Source organism: Tursiops truncatus, chromosome 14 (genome assembly GCF_011762595.2).
Source record: "Tursiops truncatus isolate mTurTru1 chromosome 14, mTurTru1.mat.Y, whole genome shotgun sequence".
Lineage (NCBI taxonomy): Eukaryota > Metazoa > Chordata > Mammalia > Artiodactyla > Delphinidae > Tursiops > Tursiops truncatus.
The window spans coordinates 30,191,918-30,219,431 of record NC_047047.1 but is presented as its reverse complement, the minus strand read 5'-3'; the positions used below and the strand labels follow the sequence as shown (position 1 = coordinate 30,219,431).

Genomic DNA, 27,514 nt, shown 5'->3' with positions numbered 1-27,514 from the left:
GCGGGGCATTCTTTGGGGTGCCCAATGAGGAACGCAGCCGAAGCGGGCCTGTCAAGAGAAGGGGCTGGGGGCGGGGGGACGGTGAGTCGGAGATAAACACTCCGCGGCGGTGGCGGCTGCTGCTCTTCTTTGGGTTCTGTCACGGTGTCGGTGGTGCTCGGCTCACCGGTCCCCTCCCCCTTCCGGCGAGCGTGGCCGCCAGAGAGCTTCTCTCAGCCCTGCTCTGCGGGGTCCACAGCGGGGCGTGGGTGTCCGGCGGCAGCGGCGGCGAGTCCGTGGGCAGTGGGGGTTGGTCCAGTGGCTCCGGACCCCGGTGCAGAATGGCGGCGGCGGTTCGGATGAACATCCAGATGCTGCTGGAGGCGGCCGACTACCTGGAGCGGCGAGAGAGAGGTGCACGGGGACGGGAGGAGTCCGGCCCGAGCGGGGACTGGGGGCTCTGAGGGGCCCAGCCGCAGGTCCGGGTGCCCAGCTGCTCCGGGGGTAGTTGGAGGAGCTGAGAGCGCGACCTCGAGCGCTCCCAACCCCTCCAGCTCTCCCCACGCGCGGTCCGAAGGGAGGCCGTCGCTGCCCCAAAGGCAATGAATGGGGGTGGAAAAGGGACCGCTGCCCCGGGGTCCGGAGCGCCGCCCGCTCCGCACCCCGTCGCGAGTGGGGGGCCCGGGGCCCCCTCAGCCAGGCCCTTGGTTTACCTCACTGGGGCTCGTCCCGGCCGGCCCCCAAGTGGGCCTGGCGCCGGGTCTCGCAGACGGAGGAGCAGCGCCTCCCCTGCCCCACACCGTCCCTCCCGGGCTCTGGCTCCCGGTGTTTGCCCCGCACCTTCGCCTGAGGCTGGTCCCACTTAATACACACCAACCTGCTGGACGTTGCCAGTGGGAAACCCAGGCTCCAGGAGACTTGCTGTCTTTCTCAACAATGAGCAGCTGGAATGCTCCTTACACCTGCTCCTCACTGAGGATATTCACTCAATTAAAAAAAAAACCAATCATTGTTCTAAGAATTCCACCTTGCTCCGTTTAATTATTTCCACAATCTTCTTTTAATGAAAAATAAATCAATCTTAAAAGGGAAATACTGTGGAGGGGAGAGAGTGTTGAATGTTCGGGGCTCATTCATTAACTGGATCCTCCGGTTTTCTAGAAGCTGAACATGGTTATGCCTCCATGTTACCATACAATAACAAGGACAGAGATGCCTTAAAACGGAGGAGCAAATCCAAGAAGAATAACAGCAGTAGCAGGTAATTTGGTAAATATTTCCCTTTCTCTTTTAGGTTATACTGTAGATGATACAAACTGCAGAATGGACGTTGCCTGTTGTGATTATAACAGGGTTATAATCATGTAAATGAAGTGGCGATCATGATTCAGTAATGTACACATGGTCTTAAGGCGTTGGAGGAAGCCCTTCTATTTGGGTTGAGGGGACTGAAAAGAAGAGAGAAATGGAAATGTTTTCTATTTCTTTATGAACTTTTTTTAAAACTTAATTTTGCTTTTCTTCCCTTTTGGAGCAAAACTCTGTGGAAACTTCAAGTGAGATTAGCAACAGTGACAATATTTTGCCTTCAGAAGTTGCAGATTCAGGGCAAGTTTTCTATAATTGAAAATACTGGACATTATCCACTTTTTACTTTTCATAGTAAAGATTTTATAGACGTGTTAAAGTATTTGACTTGGCATAGGTGATAGGATTTCATATTTGACATGTAAATTAAATACAGTTATGTGTCTGATAATCTAATTTGTCACTCTATTTATAACGGCAAAGAGGAACGACTGAGGCTAAAACCTGCCTTTTTGGTGATGCAGGAACATATAATATTAAAATATTAATATGCCACAACCCTTTTATGTTAGCCTTGTAGTTCTTGAAATTTGTAAATTTCACTGGGAAGTAAATACTGGTTAATGGTCAATGAAATCACATACTAAAACCCTGAATGTACTTCTTGGTACATGTTGAGTACTCCACTAATGCTATTGCACCCTTTTTTCCCCCTCTTTGCCCTTAATATATGTTAGCTAGGAAATCTGCTTTTATTAGACTCATTCAATTATACCTTTTATTCCAGTAAATTAAAAACATTGACATTTTCAACACTGATTTAGAATCCTTATCTGTCTCCCATTCTCATGAAAATTCCCTGCGAGTAACTGTATTTGGTTAACCTCTGTGGCATAATACAGACAACTAAAAGCCAGAGGTTTCGCACTTAAACCTTAAACTCCCTTGTCCTTGCTGCCTCTTCTGTCCTTGATTCACCCCATTGTCCTTAGCACTGGAAGAACCACAGGATATGAGTGAACAGCACATATGTGCCGAGCTCTTGAATAGGAAGGCACATGAAGGATGGATCTGTTAATTAGTTACCTGGTAGTTCTTGAAATTTGTAAATTTCCCTCCCACCTTTAACATTATCTGAAGGTGGTAACAAGTAAAACTGCATGAGTACGGACAGCCTTTAAGAAGAAGGTTAATGCTGACTTGTATTATGCAATGGTATACAACAATTTATGTGTTGCTTTTTGTTACAGTATTTTTAAAAACTTTTTTGGAAGAACGTTGAAGCCTTTGGGTTTATTTTTCTGGATAAGTGTAGCTCATTTGTTACTTTTATCCTTGTCCACTCATGATTTGAGAGGAATTGCTCACATTAATAGTCAAGGCTTAATCCTTAGCATTCTATTTTTTTCTAAGTTTCACTCTATTTTTTTCAAAGTTTTCACTCTGTTTTTTTCTAAGCTTAATCCTTAGCACTCTGTTTTTTTCTGAGTTTCGTTTTTTTCTAAGTTTCACGGGAAAGTTGTTGAGGGGATGTTCAGTGGTGAGGAAAAGAAGGGGATGTTGTTGAAGAGAAGTAGCTTGGCCCCAAAGTTGATTAGGAAAGAAAAATAATGATAGTTGAGAATTTCAATTCAGGAAATAGCTTCTTTCTCTTCTCTTTAATATCCAGCTTTATTTCTGGGGAAATGGCTGCAACTCTGGATTTGGGGAAAAACTCTGTTATTTCTGTCAATGGGTTTGGTTTGCTTTCCATGGTTAGAGACCAGAGGCTATCACCGTTGTCCATACTCTTGACTAGTAATGAATTTGTGCAATAACTTAAGTGGTGCAAGGATTTCTGAGAGACCATGATTAAACCTGAAGATGGCACCAAGCAAACATATGAAGCAAGAGCAGGTTGTTTTGTTTAAATGTACTCACTTCCTTTATGACCTGTTCAGAATGACCCTTACCTGAGCAGTGAGACATCTCCCCAGAGAATGCAGTTTGACCCCTTGATTTGAATTAGACTTATATCCAAGGCCATATATGGTCAGGATTTTGAACTGAGGTAAGGGCTATAGAAAGATTACTGCTGGTTTACATAACCATTGGTAACAGTTTATTCTTGTTAATTCAGGTTGAAATGCTGGGCTCTTTGCTTGTAGTGTTTGGGGGGTGTACTTTTCCTTGGACAATAAAAAATAAGATTTAGCTACATATCAAACTTCTTGGGAAATGAAAATGCAGATCTTAAGTTTCTCTAGTTGCTTGTTTAAAGAACAAAAACAAATGAAATTGTGAATATTGATTGTCTTGGAATCATCCAGAGAACTGCAGGGAGATGGAATCTTTTTTTTTTTTTCTTTCCTACTGATTTTTGAAATCAGTTACTAAATATTTAGAATTGAAATCCAGAGGTTTTAAAAGTATGTTTTGTTAAATTGGTAAAGCAGGCATTGGCAGTAATGTGAAAGAGGAAGTTCAGCACTTGCCTCCCAGTTCTTTTATGAGACACTGGCCGTATAGCTGACTTGACAGGGTGAGTCTTTTTTAAACCAAGGACTGGTTTGGCTTAGTTATCTTTTTGTTAGAATATATTTTTAAATGGTGACATTTGACCTTTATCAGTGATTTCAGAGTTATCAAATCTTTTCAGTAATTACATGGAAAATGATTTTGACACAAGGAAGATGATTTTGACACAAAGTATCTGTATATTCTTATAATGCTTTAATTTAAAATATAAATGTTTTCCCATCAACAGAGTTGGCGGGCAGTCTCTTAACTGGTCATTTTTTGAACGGCCTGCTTTTTATTAAAGAAAAATTCAGTTTCACTAAACCAAATGTACTTCAGTAATGCCCTAGCCATTAGGTATAAGTCCGCTTGTAGAAATCACCATATGTTCAGCACTCTTAAGTAATCAGATAAGATCTATAGTTTCCAAAGCTCTGTTCAAAGTTCGGAAGGAGTTATGCTGCTTATGGAATTTGTTTAAAAGATTATCTTGGGGATTCTGAACTTTTTTATATGTATCTTCAAAGAATCCAGAAATTTTGGGTAAGGGTGCCCTGTGTGCTACGATTTTTCTATAATCAGAGACCATGCTCTTTTCAAAATCCACCCTTCTCTCCTCCACCACCTTCCCAGAATGGTCCTTGTCTACAGTTAAACAGGGAAATCTTGACCAGCTTTCATCATACACTTTCATCCATTTAAAAACTCTGTCAGGCTTTGAACTTGTTATTCCCTGTTAAAACCAGAATGCCACGTGCTTTAAAGCCAAACGTTTGCAGTTGCAGGCCAGACTCTTGTTAACTGTGATATCCTGATGGCCATTGCAGGAAGTATACCATCAGAAAAATATAACTGAAGAACACTGAAGGATAACCAAGTGAATCAATTTAAAGCTTTTAAGTCAACCAGTTTTAAGGTTCCCATGTCCTTTATCTAGAAAACAAATATTCTAAAATTGAAACTACTGTCATTATCTTATTATTTGTTTTTCCTCATGAATAAAAATTGGCACCCCAGAAGCCTTGTGGAAGAGAAGTTTAGTGCTGGGTTGGAAATTTCCCATTCAAGACTACCCCGCACACACCCCACCCCCAGTCTCTGGTGTGAATGAACTTGGTGGTGGTGCCTCTTGATGTAAATGAGTGGCTGAGCGTTCACAGAGGTAGTGTTCCTCCATGATTACTGTGAGAATTTATCTCCTAGGCCCAGTAAGGTTCCAGTTATGGCCCCACAGAATTCTCGACCTGAGCCAGGGTGTCATCTCTCCTGAACTGATTAGGGTCCAGAGAATTTCCATAAGTAAAGTCAAGATTCAGCTCCTTTATAATGCTGGGACGTTCCTCAAGTTTATTTATAACTAGTTAGGCATGAGTTGTATGAGAAGGACAATAGCCACATTGACTGATTTCTTATGACTTCTGTGGAAACCTGTCCATAAATCCTTAGACCAGGGTCAGCTATAAACACACTAAGAGTATGATTTCACATACACCTCCACTTTCATCCAAGACTCTCTAATCACTTTCACAGTTGCTACCTCATTGATCCACGCTTGTTCAGTAGACAACTGGCAGTCCTTTTTATTTCCATTTTACAGAGGGGTTAACCGAGGACAGGATGGTAAGGAATTTTATTTCTTTCACAGTACCAGTCGGTGGCAAAGCTGGACTTGAGATTCCACCCGAAGTGCTGCCTTAACTAGCCTATCGTGTTTCTGTTGAGCTGAGTCTTGGAAGCCTCTTCCTGAAATAATTTGGTAGCTCTTCAACAGTAGCATCTTTCAGGAGGTTGTACATGATAAAATAACTTCAGGAAATAGAAAGATTGAGCGAAGAAGGGTTATTTTTATCCATTTTAAACTGTATCCTATAGTCAAACAACTTAGCATACAATTTTGGTGTACAGCACACCTTGAGGCTGCAGGGCAGGGGTGGGGTGCCCCATCTCCACTGCTGCACGCTCGGCCTGAAGAGAGCTTTGCGGTGTTATACGGCCCAAATTCACATAGCAGTGTGCGGCTGTTCTCCTCTTTGTGTAAATAGAACCCTCTTATTTCCTTTCTTAAAATGGACTACTTTTCCACTAGGGAATGCATGCCTCTTAGTTTGTCACTCCTCCTTGAACTCTGTTTTAGATCTTTACATTTATCTAATTCCCCAAAGGGACTAATTTCTTTAGTAGAGCCCTTTCTCTGTCTTCTCTCCTACCAACTTGGGAGAGAAAGCAGTTAAAATAATTGTGTTGGTGTTGGAGTAGTCCTTTAAGACAAGAATAATCTTACTTTTATTGTTCCCTCTTTCAGATCGACTCACAATGAAATGGAGAAGAATAGGTGAGTTGCAGGTTCTGGGGGTGGGATGGGGGGAGTTTTGATGTATTCTTTTTTCATTAAGTTGAGACTTAGTTGTGGCTCTTAAGTTCCCACACTTAGCACCTGATACAAGAGTTTACTCAGGGTCCTCTAATCAGCACTGCCCGTACATCACTTAGATAGACCCAAAGACAACACCCCCAGTCCTCAGCCCCCGCAGCCTACTCTTCCCGAGCAATGTGTTTCTGTGTGACTATTCTAAGGCCAAAGCATTTTAGGTCAGAGGCAGTGTTTCTACAAATAGTGTTTTTTAAAAATTACATGCTACTGAACATAATTGGTAGCGCTGTCTTAAATCATGCACACACAGATATATAGATATAGATATAGATCTATATAGATATAGATACACATACACATACATATGTGTATATGTGTATTTACAGTTCACTTGTGAATAAAGATTCTCAAAAGTCAGGCAAATGTATGCATAGCAGAAATTGGAGATGGTGAGGCACTCAGACGAGGCCGGCCACCCGCACCGGGCTCCATCTTGCCACAAGCTGGAGTTTGTCTCTCACCTAGATCCCCTCTTGCTGCTTATTTAAATCTTTATTTTTCAAATGACATAGCCTAGTCACTCTCAACTCTGGTTGCACATTAGAATCACTTGCAAAGCTTTTATTTTAATGTTTTTAAATATTTTTATATGAAATACATTATACACATACACTCATATACTTGGGGGTAAGAGAACAAATTTTTATTTCTACTGATTTATTTTATGTATTTATTTTTTGTTTCTTACGGATGCCTTTTTTTTTTTTTTTTTGGCTGCGTTGGGTCTTCACTGCTGCGCTCAGGCTTTCTCTAGTACAGCGAGCGGGGGTTACTCTTCGTTGTGGTGCACGGGCTTCTCATTGTGGTGGCTTCTCTTATTGCAGAGCACGAGCTCTAGGTGTGCGGGCTTCAGTAGTTGTGGCATGTGGGCTCAGTAGTTGTGGCTTGCAGGCTCTAGAGCACAGGCTCAGTAGTTGTGGCACATGGGCTTAGTTGCTCCGCGGCATGTGGAATCTTCCCAGACCAGGGATCGAACCCGCGTACCCTGAATTGGCAGGCGGATTCTTAACTACTGCGCCACCAGGGAAGTCCCTCTGCTGATTTTATAAAATAACTTTTTGTTATAGAACTTTTCAAATATACAAAAGTAAAGTGAATAATGTAATCAATTCCTATGTATCCATCACCCAGCTTCCACAATTATCAATATTTTTCCAATCTTGTATAGTCAAAACCACCCCTTTCTGTGGAGTGTTTTAAAGCACATTTTCTTCTATCTCTAGTAAAGATTAAAAAAAAAAAAAAGACATAACCACTTGCTTTTACCATGCTGAAAAAAAATTAATAATTCTTTGTGAAGCTTTAGGGCAAAAAAACCCCCAAAAACACCAATGCTCAGACCTCATCCCTAGCAATTCTGATTTAATTGGCTTGGGTTGAGAGTCTGCACTAGTATTTTTTTATAAAAACTCCCCAGGTGATTCTCATATGCAGCCAGGGTTCCAAACCATTTAACAAGCCTCATTCTGGTCTCTGAGCTCCCATCAGTTTGAAGTACAGGCTACCCATCCAGATTGAGTGACTTTCTTGGTGGCCTGCATGAAGAAGATGATATGTAATGATGGTTCTGTAAATATATGTGGTTATTTCATGCAAACCCTCTATGAAGAGGGAGCCTGACTCTGATAGTCAGGATGTGAATGACATGTTTCGTCAGTGAAAGGGCAGACCAGGCCCTGACTAGGAAGGAAAATCTTGGAACAGGGCAAAGATCTAGCATTACTCCACTGTGTATGTGTGTGTGCGTGCGTGCACACAAGCATGTGTGAGAGAGATGGATGCAAGGTGAGTGTGCCTCGCACATGTGCTTCTCCCCATCCTTCTTCTCCCCTTTCAGTTTCTTTGTGATCGTGACTGACCATGTTTGAAATCAGAGCGTCTTTATGCATTAGGGATTTATGTATCATGAGCTGGAAACTCCAAAGTATCTCTTCTGAAGACAGAAAGGTAGTCTTTCTGTCTTCAGATGTGGCTTCTCTTTCTCATCTTTAGATTCTCTCCCATCTTCCTGCCTCTGGGGTGAACTGGGTAAACTGGGACTATTTCTGCTGAAAAGTCTTCTAGTTCTCCTCCCCCTAGGCATTTTTTTTTTAGGCATTTATTTTTATTATTAAAATTTCATCCCTTCAGGTAAGGGCTCTTAGGCTTACTTACTACAGCTTTGTGCCTTTTACCTCTGCAGGAATACCACAGGATGTCGATTTTATCATTTTTTTTAAATATTTATGTATGTATGTATGTATGTATTTTGGCTGCGCCGGGTCTTAGTTGCAGCATGCGGACCCTTAGTCCCTATCGTTTATTTTAGCAGTTGAAGAATGTTTATTTTCTGCCTATAGTGTCTTAAGAGCTTGTGCTCAGTACTGGGTACTAAGTAAGTTCATACTGGGGTATTAAATCAGCATGGTCTCTATCCTAGAGAAATGTAGTTTGTCTAACGAGAAAGACACAGAAACAGTCTGCACAGGAGGCTGTGGAGGCGAAGTTTCTAGAAAATTGGATTTGAAGTCATCACTGAGCAAGCTGCTTATAATTCAGATTGCTTGCATGTGACCAGTCTACTTTTGCTTATTGAAAAGTTAGTTATCTAGTTTCCTTATTGTCCTTTATTTTTTGGAATTTGGTCTTCTAAGGTCTTGAGCATTTTTTCTCTAGTCTAGAGCATGTGAGCAGAAGAGAAGGAAGTCAGGACTCAAATTTACTTAATTTAACCAAGCACTGGTTGCTGCAATCCGGGGTGGGGGGAGGGAGGGTTAAAATTGTTGGGCTCTTCTCCCGTATAGTGTAGCTGCTTAGGATTTTAGGGTTTGGTGGTCCGCTGAACAGCTGCATTTGTAGTCCCCTTGGTTTCAGTAGCTGAATCCTATAAAACAGTACCACTTTGCTAAAGGCTAATACACCCTTGCCATTTTTTACCTTAACATCACATTTTTTAAAAAGATGGGCATGGCTCTCAAAAAAACAAAAAAGCAACTGAGGAAAAGAACTTTCAGTAATTGGATTTTTTTTCTCTTTAATATTGCGAAGTTAATTATACCTGTGTTAGTTTTTTCATGCAGAAACCTTTTCTGAGGCACGTTAGAGATTCTGGAGAGTTGGTGTGCATCAGGACTCCACTATGAGAATACTGTATTCAACACCACCCATTTAATAATCTTGGCATTGGTGGGAAGATAGAAGAAAAGACTTCTAGAAAGGTGGAGGTGGGAGGTGGTATTGGTGGCAGCAGCAGTATTTTTCATTCAATAGACTAGGCATTTGTGGAGCACCAAAGATGGTGCTGGGGATCCTGAGCCCACAGAGGCCAAGCCCCCAGGGTGGAGGGCTCCATTTAGTCTCACTGTAGATATGTCTGTCACTTGGCCTGTGCTTCTCTGCATTGTAAGTAATTTTGTGGGTCTATCCTCCTAAGGAAACACCCTTGGTGAGTGTGTGGTCATTCTTTCTTTTTTTTTTTAAAACTAATCTTGTAGAAAATTTTGAGAAATATAGAAAATCATACTAAAAATTAAATCATCCCTAATTCTAGCAGCCCAAGGAAACCAATGGAACTTTGAAACGTATCTTTCCAATTGTTTTTTAGAAAGTAACTTTAAAAATAGTTTAGTGTAGAAAATTGGAAAGTTCAGAAAAGCACAAAGAAGATAAACATTACATGTAATAGACCTTGCAGCAGTAGCAACCGCTGAGTTTTATATCCACCTAGACTTTTGTGCATACTTTTTAAAAATCAATATGGGATTATATAGTAAATAATTTGCTTCTTTTCAAGCTACGTTATGAACATTTTCCAATACCGTTAAATCTCCTTTTCTTACATTACTTTTAGTGAATGCCCAGTATTACATCATATGGATGTGCCATAACTCATATAACCAATGCCCTATTTTAGGTTCTTCCCAGTATTTTTTTTTAATTTATTTATTTTATTTATTTTTATTTTTGGTTGTGTTGGGTCTGTTGCTGCACGCGGGCTTTTCTGTAGTTGTGGCGAGCGGCGGCTACCCTTCCGTGCGGTGTGCGGGCTTATCACTGCGGTGGCCTCTCTTGTTGCGGAGCACCAGCCCTAGGCGCATGGGTTTCAGAAGTTGCAGCACGCGGGCTCAGCAGTTGTGGCTTGCAGCTCTAGAGCTCAGGCTCAGTAGTTGTGGTGCACGGGCTTAGTTGCTCCGCGGCATGTGGGATCTTCCCGGACTAGGGCTCAAACCTGTGTCCCCTGCATTGGCAGGCGGACTGTCAACGACTGCGCCACCAGGGAAGCCCTTTCCCAGTATTTTCCTAATACAAGTGATGCTTGCTTAAACTACCTTATGGGTAATTCTCTGTCCAACATCGTAATTCTTTCCTTAGGGTAAATGTATAGTTGTGGAATTCATGGTATCCACATTGTTACGGTTTTTGATGTTGACTGCTGGATTGCCCACCAGGCGGGTTATAGGTCATATTTTCCTTGTACCTTTACAAGTTTATATTTTACCTTAAGACTTTTATGAATTTAATAAGTAAAAAGCAAACAGAAACACACAAACTTGTTTTAATTTGCATTTCTTGTATTACTAGCACAGTTTAATAATTTTCATATCTTTGACAGTTTGTGTATGTGTGAATTGCCTGTTAAATAACCTTTGCCCAATTTTCTACTGAGGAGTTTATATTTTTCTTTATTTTTAAAAGATTCTACTATATGAAGGATATATATGAAAGAGATTGCCTCTTCATGTATCATATAATTGTCCAGTTTGTCATTTACCTTTACGGAATCAGTCTTCTCTCACTATCTGAAATTGCCGCCTCTGTTGTATACTGAGTTCTTGCTTATGGCTAAGTCTGGTTCTAGACTTGTTCTTCTGTTCCACTGACCCACCTGCTCTTCCTGTGGCAGCGTACACTGTTTTCATCATCGTGGTTTTATGCACTTCAGGATCTGGTAAAGCAAATCTCTATTCTTCCCTCCTCCTCCTTTTTTTTTTTTTGCGGTACGCAGGCCTCTCACCGATGTGGCCTGTCCCGCTGCGGAGCACAGGCTCCGGACGCGCAGGCTCAGCGGCCATGGCTCATGGGCCCAGCCGCTCCGTGGCATGTGGGATCTTCCTGGACCGGGGCACGAACCCGTGTCCCCTGCATCAGCAGGCGGACTCTCAACCACTGCGCCACCAGGGAAGCCCCCTCCTCCTTTTTTTTATTTTACTATGTTCTTAGCTCTTTTCACCAGTTTATTTTTCCTAATGAATTTTGTAGTCAGTCCTTCAATTCTCTGTACCCCAAATTCTTTTGGGGATTTTCAAAATCCAAATTAAACAATTCCAGTATAAATTAACCTTTAAAAGTTCATGTTGACATTTTAGAGCTCTCCATCCAGGATTTGACGTGTGTGTTCATTTATTCAGATCTCTTTTCTGTCTCTAAGTAAAGTTTTTTGATGTTCCCATATAGATCTTGCACATTTCTTGTAAAAGGTATTCCTGGGTTTATTTGTATATATTTTAAAATTGCTATTGGTTTCCCATTGTAATTACTGATTAATTATTGTTGGGATGTGGGAAACCTTTTAGTCTTTGGTTGTTGTTATATGCCCTTTATTGATGATAATTCTGCTCTTTCCTTTCCTTAGCTGGGAACTCCTCTTGTTTGAATGCCTTTCAATAAGCCACTCAGCAAATGGAGGCTGAGTGAACACATATACGCTGCAGCCAGTGGGTCAGGAGTCAGGTGCTTGAATGGGCTCCTTTTCAAAAGAAGGTTCTAGTATCTCCTTTAATTATAGACACTCGTTTTTCTGGAATGGTACATATGTAGGCCTTTCTGGAATTAGGCAGCTGGTCTAGAGAGATTACCTCTGCCAGAGTCTTATGACTCTACGACAAAAGATTTTTTTGTGTGCTCTGTGAGGAGGATTCAGCAGCCTGATCTAAGCTGTTGTTTTCATCTGGTCAAACAGTATTTCAGTGGCATCTGGTCTGTCATGAGAAACCATTCCAGTCAGGTCTCTTCTGGCAAGATATTCTAATTGATTGCAGTTCCCTAGAGTGGTTTCTCTTGGGTCTTGTTTTTCAAATGGCCAAACTCCTTGTATCGGAAGGGGTAGGGTCCTGAGTTGTGGTGTGCATTGCACCATTCTTACCGCTTCTGAACGCCCTTGACCACATTCAGATTTCACTCTAGGATGTTGTAATAAATCCACATTGCTTTGTTGCCACATGGGGCTAAGGGCATGGCCTGGTTATTACGAAGGAAGAATATAGGTATTAGTGTGGTCTATGGTGGCGGTGTGGAGGCGCACACTGATTTTTACTACTAGAATCCATCTTTCCTGGACGGTACCTCTTGGAAGAACATGAAGAAGAGACATGCTGGTTATTCAGCCAATTTCCAGTCCCCTACAGGGAACATTGGAGGCACTCCCTGACTTTTTGTCATAGACACTAATAGTCAAAGGGTGAGAAAGAGCTAGCAAGTACTAATTATAATCTATATTTTGTATTTTTTAATTGGGCTCTAGAAAGGAAATATTAAATATATACTTATGTATTTAATACTTTAATAGAGAAGTGACTTTATTACTTTAAAATGTAGCCACCATGAATTGCTGTTTCCACATTGCTTACTGAGTGCCGTGTTCCCATACAGTAAGCATATGACTATCTCTGTATATTTTACAAAGATTACGATCACAGTTACGAGAAATCTTCAAACCTTCCAAGGTTCCGCCTAAGTCGGTAATAATGATGCATTTGGCAATTATTTCTAAAGGGTCCATTTTAGAAAAAGGAGAGTACTTTTCTTCCTCAGAGAGTGACTTGTAGTCTTCCCCTGGATTTTTTGTTTAACCCAGTAAGGCTTTGTTCTCAACCCAAAATCTGGAGAAGGTTATGATCTCTGTGACCTGTAATCACTTTTAGGGAGTAATTTTTTGACCCATTAAGATTTGTTTCTTCTTAGTCTATACTAAATATCCTTTTTTTTTAAATCACTACACAGCTCATACATACCCATATCTGAAGTTATTTTTATGCAACTTCCAGTTATCCTATAGGATTTACAAAGCTATTTAATGGGCTAAATCTGTGTCCACACAAAGGTAGGAGAGGAAATAGGTATTGTTTATGCAACTCTTTTTTTCTTCTTTGGAAATAATCTTGGGCCCAATTTTAATGAAAACTAGTACTCAGTGAGGTCCAGTGTATCATGTTCGTTAAGTAGGGCTTTCCTCAAAGAGAAGGGACATGAATTACCAAAGAGATCAGATTCTCCTCTTAGGTCAGCATCTGCAGGTGCATTATTATTTCTAGGCTCCAGTGGGTTAACACGAAATATAAGACTTGGTCATTTCCATTATTTGGTAATGAAAGAAGCAGAATATTTAAATACATAGCAGGTCTGCAGCACGCAAATAAACGAATGAATGAATGTGATCTATTTGGAAAGGGAAAAAAGCTTCTGATAGGCTATGAAAGCTTGAAAACCTTTATGGAGAAGTTAAGTCAAACAAGATGTGGATGAGGGAAAAGAAAGAATATGTTTGGTAGAGGGCAAAGGGGAGCCCATTCTAGAACTTTCAGTAGGAACGGATATTTGTCATGGTCTGAAGGTAGCTCATATAAATAATTCTGCAATAATTTGTTTCCGTGTTTAATCACTTCAGCTAAACTTTAACCTTTAAACTTTTACCTTCAAGGCAGGGACTTGGTCTTACTCAACATCGTATCCCCAGCACCTAGGAAAGTGGCAGTATGTAGTAATCCTTTGAGAAATGCTAGAGGAATAAATGAATGAAAGAGCCAAGCATATATTTCAAGATTTCCACCTGCGAACCTAATTACTTATCTACCCTCTTAACTGGCTGCCATACTGTTTACTGTGCCCCAACCTGATTCTTTTTTGTCATACACTTCACTGTGAAAGTCTGACGGAGAGAGTTCAGTTAGATCTTCAATAAAGAAGAGCAATATCTGATAACAGTGTCTCCCTCACAATACAGACAAAGACAGACAGACACACACCTGATTTCATACCATTCCTGGTCTTGACTGCATCCAAGTCAGGAAGAACTTTAGGGACGACAGAGTAAATTCAGGAGCACTGTCTGCAGGTAGCATAGTCTCTACCTGTAATCTTACTTTTTTTGTTGCATCTTTCTCCCAATTTACAAATCTGCTGGCCTGAGAGAGAGAGAGAGGTATGAATAAAGTCAAAGAAGCTTGAGTCTGGGGACTTCCCTGGCGGTCTAGTGGTTAAGACTTAGTGCTTCCACTGCAGGGGGTGCGGGTTTGATCCCTGGTCAGAGAACTAAGATCCCGCATGCCACGTGGCGTGGCAAAAAAAAAAAAAAAAAATCTTGAGTCTGGAGGCAGAGGTATAAAGAGCAGACTTCAGAATTGTCTGAGAGCGCACTGGTGAGCCCCGGTGCCGTCCATCAGTGCCAAAGCTCGGGTTGGGGTGGCGCCTCCAACAGCCCAGAGCCCACTTCACTGATGACCTCCTTCACTTGCATATTAATTTTCCGTACTTCATGGCTGACAAGAGTGAAGGAAAACTAACAACAGAACTCTGAGGTATCCAAATATACTTTAAATCTTTAATATATTTGGAATTTATTTTGATGTTAATCTCCCCACTCCCCTGCCATTTTCTGAATAATCTGGGCTATCTCCAAGGATTTGCAGTGTTAGCTCCGTTATATGCTAAATTCATATCTATTCCTAAAGTCTGTTCCTGGGAATTTTTTCTTCTCTTCCTGTGACTTGTCCATCTTTTCCTGTATTAGTATATTCTGTTTTTAATTACTGCAGCTTTATAATACAATTTAATAACTGGTACCAAACAATCCTCTTCATTCTTCTTTTTCAAAAATTTTGGAGGTCTCTCACACAGTTATGCTTCTAGGTGAGGTTTAGACTAATTTCCCAGCATTAAAAAGATTACAGTTGGGATTTTTTTCTCTTGGTATTATGTTAAATTTGTAGACAAACTTGGGTAGCATTGACATTTTTACTTTGAGGGTTCATATCTAGGAAAGTGCTGGTTTTTTCCATTTATTCAGATTTTCTTATGTCTCTCTGCAAAGTTTTATAGTTTTCTTCCCAGAGATCCTTCCCAAACTCTTTTTTTTTTTTTGCGGTACGCAGGCCTCTCACTGTTGTGGCCTCTCCCGTTGCGGAGCACAGGCTCCGGACGCGCAGGCTCAGCGGCCATGGCTCATGGGCCCAGCCGCTCCGCGGCACGTGGGATCCTCCCGGACCGGGGCACAAACCCGTGTCCCCTGCATCGGCAGGCGGACTCTCAACCACTGCGCCACCAGGGAAGCCCCCCAAACTCTTTTAAGTTTGTTCTTAGACATGCTCTCCTTTCTTCTTGCTATTGTACGTGAGATATTTTAGGTTCTCTGGGTATGGATAACACATCCAGAGATGTGCTTGGATTAACAAGGTCAATACATATTTGCCCCAATTTTTATTTTCTTTTGGCCATCACAGTAGAGAGATGTAGGCAGAGATCTCGGTGTGCTTCAGATGCTTCCCCCTCAACCTTGGAGTCCCTTCTAGCCCTGCCTCTACACGATGGGGGTGGCTCCAAAGGAGTCTTTCCTTTAGCCTGGGTTAGCATTATAAAGTCCTTGCTGATTTTTAAACGTAAAAAAATAATACCTTTAGCATAAGCAAGATCTTTATTTCCATAGAAAATGGGTTAGATTTTCCATTAAATCTTTTAATGACAAAAGATGTCAGTTTTCTTTAAGGGAGAGTTTAGTGAATTTGGATTTTACCAGATAGCCTCTATTTACCCTGTGAGATACTCTTGAGTTCCCTATTGATTTTGAAAGGAATATGATAGGGTTATAATTATCTGTGTTTGCTCCCAGCAATTATCCTTCCTCAAAGGAAGCTAGAGTTGGAAGAATGACTGCTGCCACATACAGAGCACTTCATGTCAGACCCTGGTCCGGGGCTTCCATACCCTATCTCAGTTAATGCTCAATGACAGCCCTGGCAGGAGGCATTGTCATCGTCCCTCTACTGCCAAGGAAACGGATGCTACATGGAGTTAAGTAGCTCAAGGCTACACAGGAAATAAGTGGCAAGGCCAGGACCCCAAACCTTTACCCTTAATCACTACACTAATATTTGGTTGTATAGTGACTGACAGATTCAGAATATAAAAATAATTAAAAACAAAAATAAATAAAATTTGAGATACTAAAAAGAAAAAAACAATAAAAAGCTTACTGAAGAGAAGCTCTAGTTCGTATCTAGTTTAATTATCATAGGCCGCACTTGATTCTGAGCGTCACTCACTGTAGCTCAAAGATTGGTTTCTGTGTGCTACCGGAGACCAAAGGTATATCAGCGCATGCAGAGTAAGGAGAGTGATATTTCTGAAGAATCAGCAGGTGAGGTTTGTCAAAGTCCATTGGATCAGTGTGAAGAGACGAGGCAGTTGGGGCAGGAGGGAGCCAGGACTTGACTACCCTTCTCTGCTGCCAGTGGGGAGCTGGGAGGCAGCTCTTGACAACAGGGGGAGCTCTGTCTGAATATGTGATGAGAGGGGCTCCAAGTAGGGGTCAGATGTGGGTACCAGGTGACTTCCTGTTGAGGAAATGTAGCAAAACCCCTGCTAGTTCCTGAAAGAGGGGTTAGGCCTGGTTCACAGTGGGACAGCAGGCTCCTTCTAGAAGGCCAGAGCCCTGGGCACAGGCGTGGTCGGGACTGAGGACAGAGAGCTGAGACAGGAGCTTGTTCTACTTGTTTGGGACCTGGGCACTCCATGGGTGCTCACGGCTGGCTGAAGGATTCCGGATCCCGGCGTGGGGTAGAGGGGGGCGGGCTGTGTCTCAGGCTTGAGGCCCCTCAGTGGGAGCTGCTACAGAGGGGTCTGTTTGCTTTTTTGTCTGGTTCAGGAATTGAATTTCACTATCATATCATGGAACTGAGCCTGCTTCACATACCTCATCCCTCCCGTGGGGGTGGCCCAGGCACCAACCCCGGGGATGTGCTGCAGGTAGGCGGCAGGCGGGCAGGGCAGGCATCAGGCTGGAGCGGTGAGGCAGGCACTGCGAAAGATACAAGTTGGCTTTGACTCTCTACGAGAATCCAGAAAGCACTGTGCTCCTATTTCCATAAAACTAGGTCAGAAAACACTGAATGAACGTGTTTTAGCCTAAACTTGAAGTAGTCAAATGGCTTATTTCAAGTTTCACAACTGGGAGTGTTCTTTGGAAACCCACATTTGGGTAGTGAATATTGTACTTTCTGGGCTAGACTCCCTGAGTAACTAGGAATGACGACGCATGGAAAGATGACTTTATTATTTTTATCAGTAGACAAACTTCCTTAAAAATTTACATACTCATATCTGTAGATAAACCCACATCATAAAAGGACTAATATGACACTGTTCTGAATCATGTAGTCTTTGCAATGAGCAGGCTGAAAAATGTCTAAATCTAATTTTATTTTTGAACTTGTTTTAAAACTTGACAGTCTGTAAACTTTGTAGTGAGAATAACTATATGTGACTAATCATACATTCTCATGGTGTTTCTAATAACATGATCTATTTTCATGGCTCTTGGTGAAGAATATTATCCAAGGTGAACAAGTACCTTTTATACACAAATTCTGTTTTTGTTTTTTTCTCCTCATGTAGTAGTTGGAGGAGCAAACCTCTAATGTGGCTCTTTGCTGGTGGCCATTCCATGTGGGCAGGTTTTCAGAGCAAGCGGAAGTCTTGTAAAATAGTAAGCCTCTTGTACCGCTCCCTCTTTCTAGCTCAGGAGTGAATGCTGGACTTCTCTAGCTTGCCAGGGCTTAGGGGACCTTGGAGAGTCTAGGACAACCTCAAGAGCCAGAAGAGGAAGGAGGCTCAGAAGCAGGTGAGGTGAGAGCTCAGAACCACTTGTTGGATCTGCCTTGGGGGAACCTCCTGAAGTCTTGATGTGAAGGGTGTGAATTGACTGCCTTGGTCAATATCAGGTATACTGGCCTGTATTTGAGCTTTCTGAAGCAGTTTTCTTCTTTCGATCCCAACCTTTGTTAATACGGTGAAATTTTTAAGAGGGAAAAAGGGGCAAACTGAGCTTTCCAGTTGTCTTCCAGTTCAGCTGGAGGATAGCCTCTCAGCCTCCCAGGACCTCTTCTCCAGGTTGCCGTGGGGACGGGCAGTGGACATGTACCTAAAACCCCAGGACCCTGAGCACTACTGAAGGTGCAGAGACATAGCAGAGATGGACTCTGCCCCGAGAAGCTTCAAGTCTAGTGGAACAGACGACACCAACCACGCGGCAAGCGTGCATTAAGCCGATGGGAGGGGAAGGCACCAAGGCAACCCAGCAATGGTTAAGTTGCGGCCCCATCTTTCTAAGGAGTTGGCAATGAAAGGTTAAGTCACAAATACCAAAAAAGGCAGGCAGAACAGTGAATTTCCCAATGAATAGGATAAACTAGTACGCACTCAGAAAATGGAGGAAGCACTGTGGACTGGAATGGCCTGTGAAGACTTGAAGGAGGTGGTGGGCTGAAGCAAAAACTCTGAATCTTGGCTGTTTCTCACATTCACAGAATCTGCTAGCCTCTAGGATAAAGCCTAAACCAAGGTTTCAGTGAAGTATTAATTTCCAAAATTTTAGGGACTCTTGTGCTTCTGCCACATTCTGCCACACTGCAAGACCTGTTGGTGGTTCTCTCCAGCTGTCAGCATGCTTGTTAGTATAGCAATACCACTGATGGGCATTTTCCTTGTTTCTAAAAAATGCATCTAACTTTTTGAATGGTTGAAGGACGAAAAAGTGTAACAAATTATTCAGTAAAAACTCCCCCCCTTTCCTTGTCCCTGTTCGACTAGCCCCTGACTCCTTTCTGCCCAGCCACTGTTACTAGTTTCTTATGTATCATTCCAAGCTTTCTTTATGTTATACAAGAAAACATGCCTTTAGATAATTATTTTTCCTCCACTTTTACCCAAAGATGTAGCATGTTATATGCACAGTTTGGTATCTGGCTTTTCTTTACTTAACAGTATATCTGAACGTTCTTTCCTCATAGTACATAGAGTACATTTTCATTCTCTTTCATAGCTGCATAGTACTCCACTGTATGGATATACCATACTTTATTTGATCAGTTCCCTATTGATGATGAGTTGGGTTGTTTTAATCTTTGCTATTACAAATAAAGTTGTAATGAATAACCATATACATTTGTCATTCACATGGGTAAATATTATATACAGCAAGATATAGTTGTAGTGATTTAGTGGTCCCGGAAGGGGAAAGAACAGTATGGGTTCAAAGGATTCTCTCACTGGCATGTCATTACTTTCTGAACTTGGATGTTCTGTAGGTCACATCATAACCCAGAAACCTGGAGATAACCTGATTCATGTGCTTAAAAAATAGTAGATAGGAATCTCTACCCCTTCATACATATTATAGACTTAACTTTAGAAAACCATGGATTTTGCTTTTCCTTGGTTTTTACCAGAGTTGTATAATTTCAAAAGATGTCCACTTGGCTGGAAGTCACTGGTGGCATTTGCCATCACTGGGCTGGGCGACTTCATACTCTGTTTGAGCTTGTTCTCCCGGGTGACATCCGGCTGGCTTTGAAAGTCTCCAATGCTACTATGATCTTGTTTTTGTAGACGGGCCCACCTTCGCTTATGCCTGGAAAAGTTGAAGGGGCTGGTGCCACTTGGTCCAGAATCAAATCGACACACTACACTGAGTTTATTAACAAAAGCCAAATTGCACATAAAGGTAAGTGCATCCTGGGATGCCTTTTTGTCTTTACCTGCCCAGGGAGGGTTTGTTTGTTGTTATGAGGGACAGCAGATGTCTGTCTCCGGGACAGTTCTCTCCTCTGAACTCCTCGAACTCCAACCAAGTCAATGTCTTGGATGACTCACAGACTCAACATGTCCAGAACCCAGCTGAGTAGTTCTCACCCCTGTGCGCCAGAAGTTAAATTGTCTATCCAACTGTCCATCTCATGTACAGGCCAGAAAGTCAGGGTCATCCTTGCTGCTGATGATCATCTTGCTCCTTAGCCACGTGTCTCCAAGACTTACATATGTCACAGCCTGCTGTATTTCCACAAAGTCCATCATGTACTGTAGTAAACTCCTCAGAGGCCTCTTCCAAGCTAATCTCCAGGCTTGCCAAGAGCAATCCTGCCGGAGCTCAAATCAACATGTCACCACATTTAAAAGTCTTCCGTGGGGCTTCCCTGGTGGCGCAGTGGTTGAGAGTCCGCCTGCCGATGCAGGGGACACGGGTTCGTGCCCCGGTCCGGGAAGATCCCACATGCTGTGGAGCGGCTGGGCCCATGAGCCATGGCCGCTGAGCCTGTGCGTCCGGAGCCTGTGCTCTGCAACAGGAGAGGCCACAACAGTGAGAGGCCATGTACCGCAAAAAAAAAAAAAAAAAAAAAAGTCTTCCATGGCTCAGGACACACTGTATGACCAGGCCTGCCCGACCCGGCCGTCCCCTGCCTTTGCAGCAGCAGCTTGTGCCAGAGGCTCCCCTCTCTGCCTCAGCCCTTCTTTCAGTCCCTTGCACTTGTCAGGCTCTCTCACCATAGGGCCTTTGTACGTGCTATTCCCTCTGCTTGGTACTCTTTCCCCTCCCTTTTTCACCTAGTTAACTTCTTGTCATCCTTCAGACCTCAGCACAGGTATCACCGTGCAGGGAAACCTTCCCTGACTAGGTCACCTCCTTCCTGTGACAGATGGTCCTTATTATTACTGGATCTCTCTCTCTTAGCACTTATCACAGTTGACACCTGACCATGGCTTGTGTGGCTATTTGGTTGTCTCTGTCCATGCTGTTAGAGTATGGACAAGGGAGGGGACCAGATCTTTGTGTTCACCTTGTATTTCTAGCACCTCCCGGAGGGTCTGAAACAGAGTCAGCACTCAGTATATGGCTGGAATAGCAAAGGGTAACTCCTGAGAGCCACAACCAAAATCACTGTTTAGCATGTTCTTATAGTCAGAGTCATAGCTGGACACGTGTTACTTGAATTATGGTTGATAGCCTTGCGTACATGGCAGTTGTAGGAGGGAAAAGAACTTCTGTTTAGAGCAAAACAACCACAGTTAACACAATCTTCAGAATTATCTTCAGAATTATCTGAGAAGCTAGAGAACAGATTTGTAAAATCAAAATGATCTATGGAAATGTGTTTTCTAAGCTCTTATTTGGACAATTTAGAATCAGGACTTCAAAAGGGAATATTATTCCTGCCAACAGACAGAAGTTAAATGAGGTTTGGCATGACGCAAAAAAAAAAGCGCCTATGTAATTGGGACACGTACTTGAATAAACATACTTCTAAAGGAAAGTCTGTTTCTTAAGCGCCCGTCACACGCAGTGCTCTAGCTCAGGGAGTAGGTGTTTGGGGCGTCACAACAGACAAGGGAGAACAGGTTGGGTGATCCTGCCACAGTCTTTCCACTATCACAGTTGAGGGGTGCTGGACGCTAGAGTGTTAGCTCACCCCGGAAGCCATGCGACAGTGCAGGTTCCAAAGTGTTGTCGATGCTGAAAAAGTTAGATGTAGACAGGAGTCACCGGCCAGGCAGCTTCCTGTCCCTGCGAGAAGCTTGACAAGGGACACAGCAAATGGCTTCTGAGGAAAACTGCCGTATTTCCCCACAAGGCAGGGAGGTGCGGGGTCATTACCAATTTTGAAATCTGCCTGTGCCCTTCAACAACTACCCCTTTTGACCTGCAGAAACTTGAAGACTGTGACAGAAAAGCCATTCACCAAATAGACCAGCTTCAGCGAGAGCAGCGACACCTGAAGAGGCAGCTGGAGCAGCTGGGCATCGAGAGGATACGGACGGACAGCACCGGCTCCACGGTCTCCTCGGAGCGCTCCGACTCTGACAGGGGTGAGCCCCCCCCCCCCCCCCCCGAGCCCGCATCCTCAGGCCCCTCCCCAGCCCCCTGCCGCCTGCCAGAGGCGGAGCCGAGGGGAAGCCGAGAACCCCCGTGACTCGGAGAAGTCGAGGGGCGTGGCCTGCGGGGACAGGCGTCCTCTCCTGCAGCGGTTAGGCACCGCGGCCAAGGAGGGGCCCTGACGAGTCGCTTGGCCCTTCCGAAGCAGGCCTTCACCACGCTCTGTCTCGTCCTTCCCACAGAAGAGATCGACGTGGATGTCGAAAGCACAGACGATCTCACGGGCGACCTGGACTGGAGCAGCAGCAGCGTGAGCGACTCGGACGAGCGGGGAAGCATGCAGAGCCTGGGCAGTGATGAGGGCTACTCCAGCTCCAGCATCAAGAGGAGAAAGCTCCAGGACGGCCACAAGACGCGTCTTGGGCTCTAGGAGAGCGTGGTCGCTTCGGCTGCCGCCCGGATGGTCCCGCCCGTCGGCTTCGATTAGGTAGCGTATCGGACCTGCCCACAATTCCCTCGCACGTCAGCTTCCGTGTTCCACCGTCACCAAAAGCAGCTGTGCAAAAGTTGTCAAGGAAGTGCTTAGGAGTGTGGGTTTCTTTTTTTTTTCTTTCTTTTTCTTTTATCCACGATCCCCATCTTGAATGGGGTTGAGCGGGCCCCCGCGCCTGCTGGCGTAGGGTAGGCACACGCTGAGCCAGTCAGTGCAGCCTGGACACCTGAGGGCGTCACCGACCCGTTACTGCTCAGTCTGGGGTGGCCGAATGCCACTCGTCCCCAGGATTGTGGGTTTCTGACTGCATCCTCTAGCTTCTCTCTTTCTCTCCATAAAAATTCGTCTCTGACAGACTGTACATTCCAATCACTTTGAAGCACCCAAGAATTCTTAGACGGGATAAGCACTTACTCACAACTCGGCAATTTCCCCCTCTTATTTACTGTCCCCGTGTAGTCTACCAGACCTTCCCTGAAGTTTTCTGGCTTCCTCTGTGACTTGCCTAGCGGAAATGTCCGAATGTGTCTTGTGCTTAGGAAACTGAAGGAAACAAAACTTTTAAAGTTGAGATCCTGATCTCAGAACTCCAAAGTAAGCTTTGAAAGTGGGATTTAAGAGCGCTTAACCATGGCCCTCACCGCCTGTGAGCAGGCAGGAACACCTCCAGAAAACACACCCTTCACACACGTCCCGCGCCAACGCCCCCGACCCGCGTGTGGATGGCCGCAGTATTTCTCACTCTCAAACGGACCCCTTGCGAGCACGTCTTTGGGGTAGCACAGCTTATAAAAGTTCCAGCATCGTTTGTTCTCACGAACAGAACGGTACAGTCTATTTTTGTGCGCTGTCCTTGGGACCATGCTGTGTCCTGCTCTCCCAAGGCACATTTCCCCTCCAAGTCGGTTATGCTCCTTGTCTCTGGAACATTTTTTTTTCCTACCTCAGAGATAAATGAGATCTCCATTTCCCACTTAACACAAACTGATTATGCCTCTTTTGTTTTGTTTTTGGTTTTGGTTTTTTCCCCCAAATAAGTGACATTTGGTCCAATTCTAATCTATTTTGCTGTTTAACTTGCAGCAATAACTGAGCTTTGGCACTAGCTGAGCTAGTGTCCATCATCAGTGCAAGGAGAAGTCTACATTTCTACTCTCTGTTGCAGGTGAACGGGAGGGGATGGTACAGTGTTACTACAATTCCTCTCCTTATTGATTATTTTTGGACACACCCAGAAACTTCTTTATGGAGGCTTTTGGGTTAATAGTTTAAAAGGCTGATTTTTCTTTTTGGTTATGATTTCTCCCTTAAGTGGTCTCCCACTTTGTAGCATTTTTATTTAAGCTAAAACAGAGCACATGTATATGTACATAAGACACATTAAATCTATAAATACTATTTATTCATTTTATATAAACTAATGTAATGGAAAATAAATTCTTATGACTGTGCTTTTATAGATGTTCTAGAAACTTTGTATGTAGGTATCTACAGAATTGGTTCATTTCCCCTTAATACTTTTGCATTCATAGTTTTGAGGTCTCGATGCTTTCAGCCTCTGGTGAATCTTTTTCATTGAATTCAAACCATTTGTAAAACCTGTGACGCTGAAACAGAGCGTGTGTCACAAAGTGATGAGAACATTCCTAAATCCACAGCAGCACTGCAACTTAAGGGCTCCCTGGCTGAACCAGTAGCGGCGGCGCCTGTGCCCCCCGCTGGCCTGTGGTCTCCCCGGCCCCAGACTCACCTCCTCAGCGCCTCTTCCTTGCCCACGACTAAAAGCTCAAACGCACTCCTCACGGAAGCTCATTCTGGACGTGAAGAACAGTCGAAACAAAGATTACTTTTGTGTTTATTTTTTCTTTTTATGGATTTCTTAATGTATTAAAATTTTTTAATTGGAAGTAGTGATTCCTAAATGATTCCAAAGTCATCTGTAATTCTTCTGTTTTTGTTTTGTTCTGTTTTTCTCTCCATTTCAGGTTTGGGTGGGGGGAGGGGCAGGTGACACAAAGGATTTTTTTTTTTTATTGTTGGAATCTTTTCCAATTACCAGCTGAAGATTTGCACTGAAATACAACTTGTATGCCTTTTGCATTTTTAAAGCCTGCTTCCTGAATTTAAGCAGAGTGATAGTGTTCAAAGAGCCAGCTCAGCCTGTAACATGTTTGAAAAAGATATACCTGCACTTTGAGGTCCCTTTCGAATGCCATTCGCTAGACCTCGCAAGCATTTTAATTGCTACATTCAAGCGCCTCACAAGTCCACGATGCTAGATCCTGTACGGCATCAAAAACTCAAGACTTTGGCAAAAGCTTGTGGGCTTGCATTGGGGGAGGGAAGGGAACAAAACTTGTGTATTTGTTTGTTTAATTTAGAAATAAGGCATCTGAGAGATGCCATTATTTTCTGTGTTTTAATTGTTGTGCCTTTGAGTTAAACTGCATTTTTGTCTTTTGGTTGAAATATGAAATGTACTGTCCCAATATAAAATAGTAATTATTTGACCTTTGCACTGTTTGTCTGGTCCTTTTCAATTTGATAGCATATAAATGTGGAACTTAATAGATCTCTATATTTTTAATGCGCTTGTGATAAACTGACACCAGGGTTAGACACGACTTTCAAATCTTGAGGTAGACCGAATGCTAGACAGGCCTCTCTCTAACCAAAACTGTAACCTTCAGGACCAGCGAACTCAGCCCCAGGCAGCTAATCCCCTTCCCCACGTGGCTGACCAGCCGCCCTGATGCGCCAATCTGTCGTGTCATTCACTGATCCACCAGCATAACTGTTAAGAGCTATACAGTCTTTTTGGTTCTGTTTTGTTGTTGTTGTTGTTTTGTTTTGTTTTTTTAAGCAAAACGAAAAACCTTTCTATTAGGGTTGTTGGGGGGAGGGGGCGGGCAAAGATATAAGCCCCAGCCTTTAAGACTTTGACTGTTGTACGTAAATACAGATGTGTGTATATATAGGCACATGCATATTTTTATGTGAAAACTGGTTTTAAGAAACTAAAATCAAGTCTGCACTCTTATTGATACCATTGCAATGCAAATGGGAAAGTAAAGAGTATGTAGTGCAGTTTAATTTCATGCAGTGAGAAAATATATGTGTGCTTCTGTTAACATCCCAGAAAACCTAGCTTTCCATACCTGTTGGCTTAGGATGGCGGGCAGGCGCCCAGGGTATATTTGTTTTCTTTCGCTAAGCAGAGATCTGGGATTCAAGGTGCTGATAGCGACCGTGGCTCCTTTCTCTAGTCACAGATCTAATGCTAGTGATTCAGTGTCACCTTTTTGAGCAGGACCTACATTTTTCTTCCTGTCAACCCAAAACGAAAATAATTTCAGTGTCGATTCAGAATTGAGTACTAAGAAGGCCCTGACCCTGCAATCGGCCGCTTGAGTGGTTTATTTTTGAAGGTGGGCATTCTCCTTTAACCTCTACTTTTTTCAAAAGAAACAAAGGGCCCTTACCTGGGTTTCCTAGGAGCCTCTCTTCTCAGTCCCTGAAGTGGCCAAAAGCAAATCCTGGGGTGTGTAAACTAGGTAAGATTGTGATGCTCAAAATAACTAACAATATCTTGGGGCTTGATAATGGATTTTGTGGGCTTGCTTCTTGCCTCTCCCCCATCCGTTAAAGAAAAAACTTATTTTTGAAAAGTATACACATACACATGATTCAGGTTTTTATATCATACTGTATTGGCAAGGATACCACTTTCATTGTGCTTTATTCCCCCGAATCTCACTCCTTTCTTTCTTCTTGTTTCCCCAAGTTTCTTTGTCTTTCCCCTTTATCGGCCCCGTGTGTTGAACACCAGAAAGTCAAAGGCTGCAAGGCGATTTCCTACAAGTCAATCTATTATTTTTCTATGTTTAACTCTTGGATGCAGTATGTTTAGGTTGCTGGCTACTCCTGATTTTAAAAATCCTTCCTGGCAGAAGACGACCCAAAGACCCCTTTAGGTGAGGTGGATTTTCTCGTTCTACACTATCAGGTCTCTGTAGACTGTGGGATGTTTTGTTTTCAAAAATACCTGGGGATGAGGCCGGGGCTGGGGGGGTACGATATGTGATTTATCCTGATTTTTTCATTAATATTTATTACATGGATGATTTTCTTACCCTGTGTTCTTCTGAAAGAAGAAATAACTGCCTGGCACCGTTAGAGTCAGCTGTTGAATGGCTGAAGAAGTTGAGTATCTTTGTCTTCTCGCAAAATCGTAAAATGAGAATTAGTAAAGCACTAGATTCAAAGATTTACCCAGATTTTAAATTTTGATTTCTTATTCTGTCCGGGGGGTGTGGAGGATTGAGAGGGCTTTCTTCATTTTAGCTTTTACCAGAGAACCAAGCTTGCCTTGACCCCTTGTCCTTAGAATTGGTGCTCTGGGAATGTTGCTGTGAACCGTCAGCGTTGGGGGCCATCTTCCTAACGGTGAACACAGCCTAAACAGGGAGCAGCAGATGAGAGTATGAAATTCTGTTTCCAGATGTTTATTTCTTTATGTAAATACGATGCCAATGTAAATCCTGTGTCAAGACATAGAGAATGGTGCTTTTTACTACAGTTAGTACGTGCATTTTGAGAACTACTCATGTTTCAGAGAATCTTTGCTGTGTATATGTAAACTTCTGTATTGTTCAACTGTTAACAAATAATAAATTATTTCATTATTAAAGATATTTTGGTCTTCTGGATGTTTTGTATCCCAGTTTAGCCTTCCATGGTTTTTACTTACAGAGCTGAGATCATCAGGTTTCTTTTCCCTTTTGATTTCATGGAAAATTTGCTGGCCAAAAGTTTTCAGCCCTTGGATTCTGTGATGGGAGCTTTGATTGTGTGGCTCTGGTTGAAGCGCTTCCCAGCTGCTCTCCTCCCGTTTCTCCTGCTCATGCGC

The 27,514-nt window shown here is 43.0% G+C and overlaps 1 protein-coding gene across 1 annotated transcript; it reads left to right on the top strand.

The window, feature by feature from the left end:
- The first annotated feature begins 163 nt into the window (after window positions 1-163).
- On the top strand, window positions 164-27,299 carry MXD1 (MAX dimerization protein 1). The gene is made up of 6 exons (XM_033838359.2): window positions 164-393; window positions 1,141-1,240; window positions 6,089-6,118; window positions 19,853-19,967; window positions 21,946-22,105; window positions 22,355-27,299. The coding sequence occupies exons 1-6, from the start codon at window positions 321-323 to the stop codon at window positions 22,540-22,542; spliced, it is 666 nt and encodes a 221-aa protein (XP_033694250.1). The 5' UTR covers window positions 164-320; the 3' UTR covers window positions 22,543-27,299.
- The last annotated feature ends 215 nt before the right edge of the window (window positions 27,300-27,514 follow it).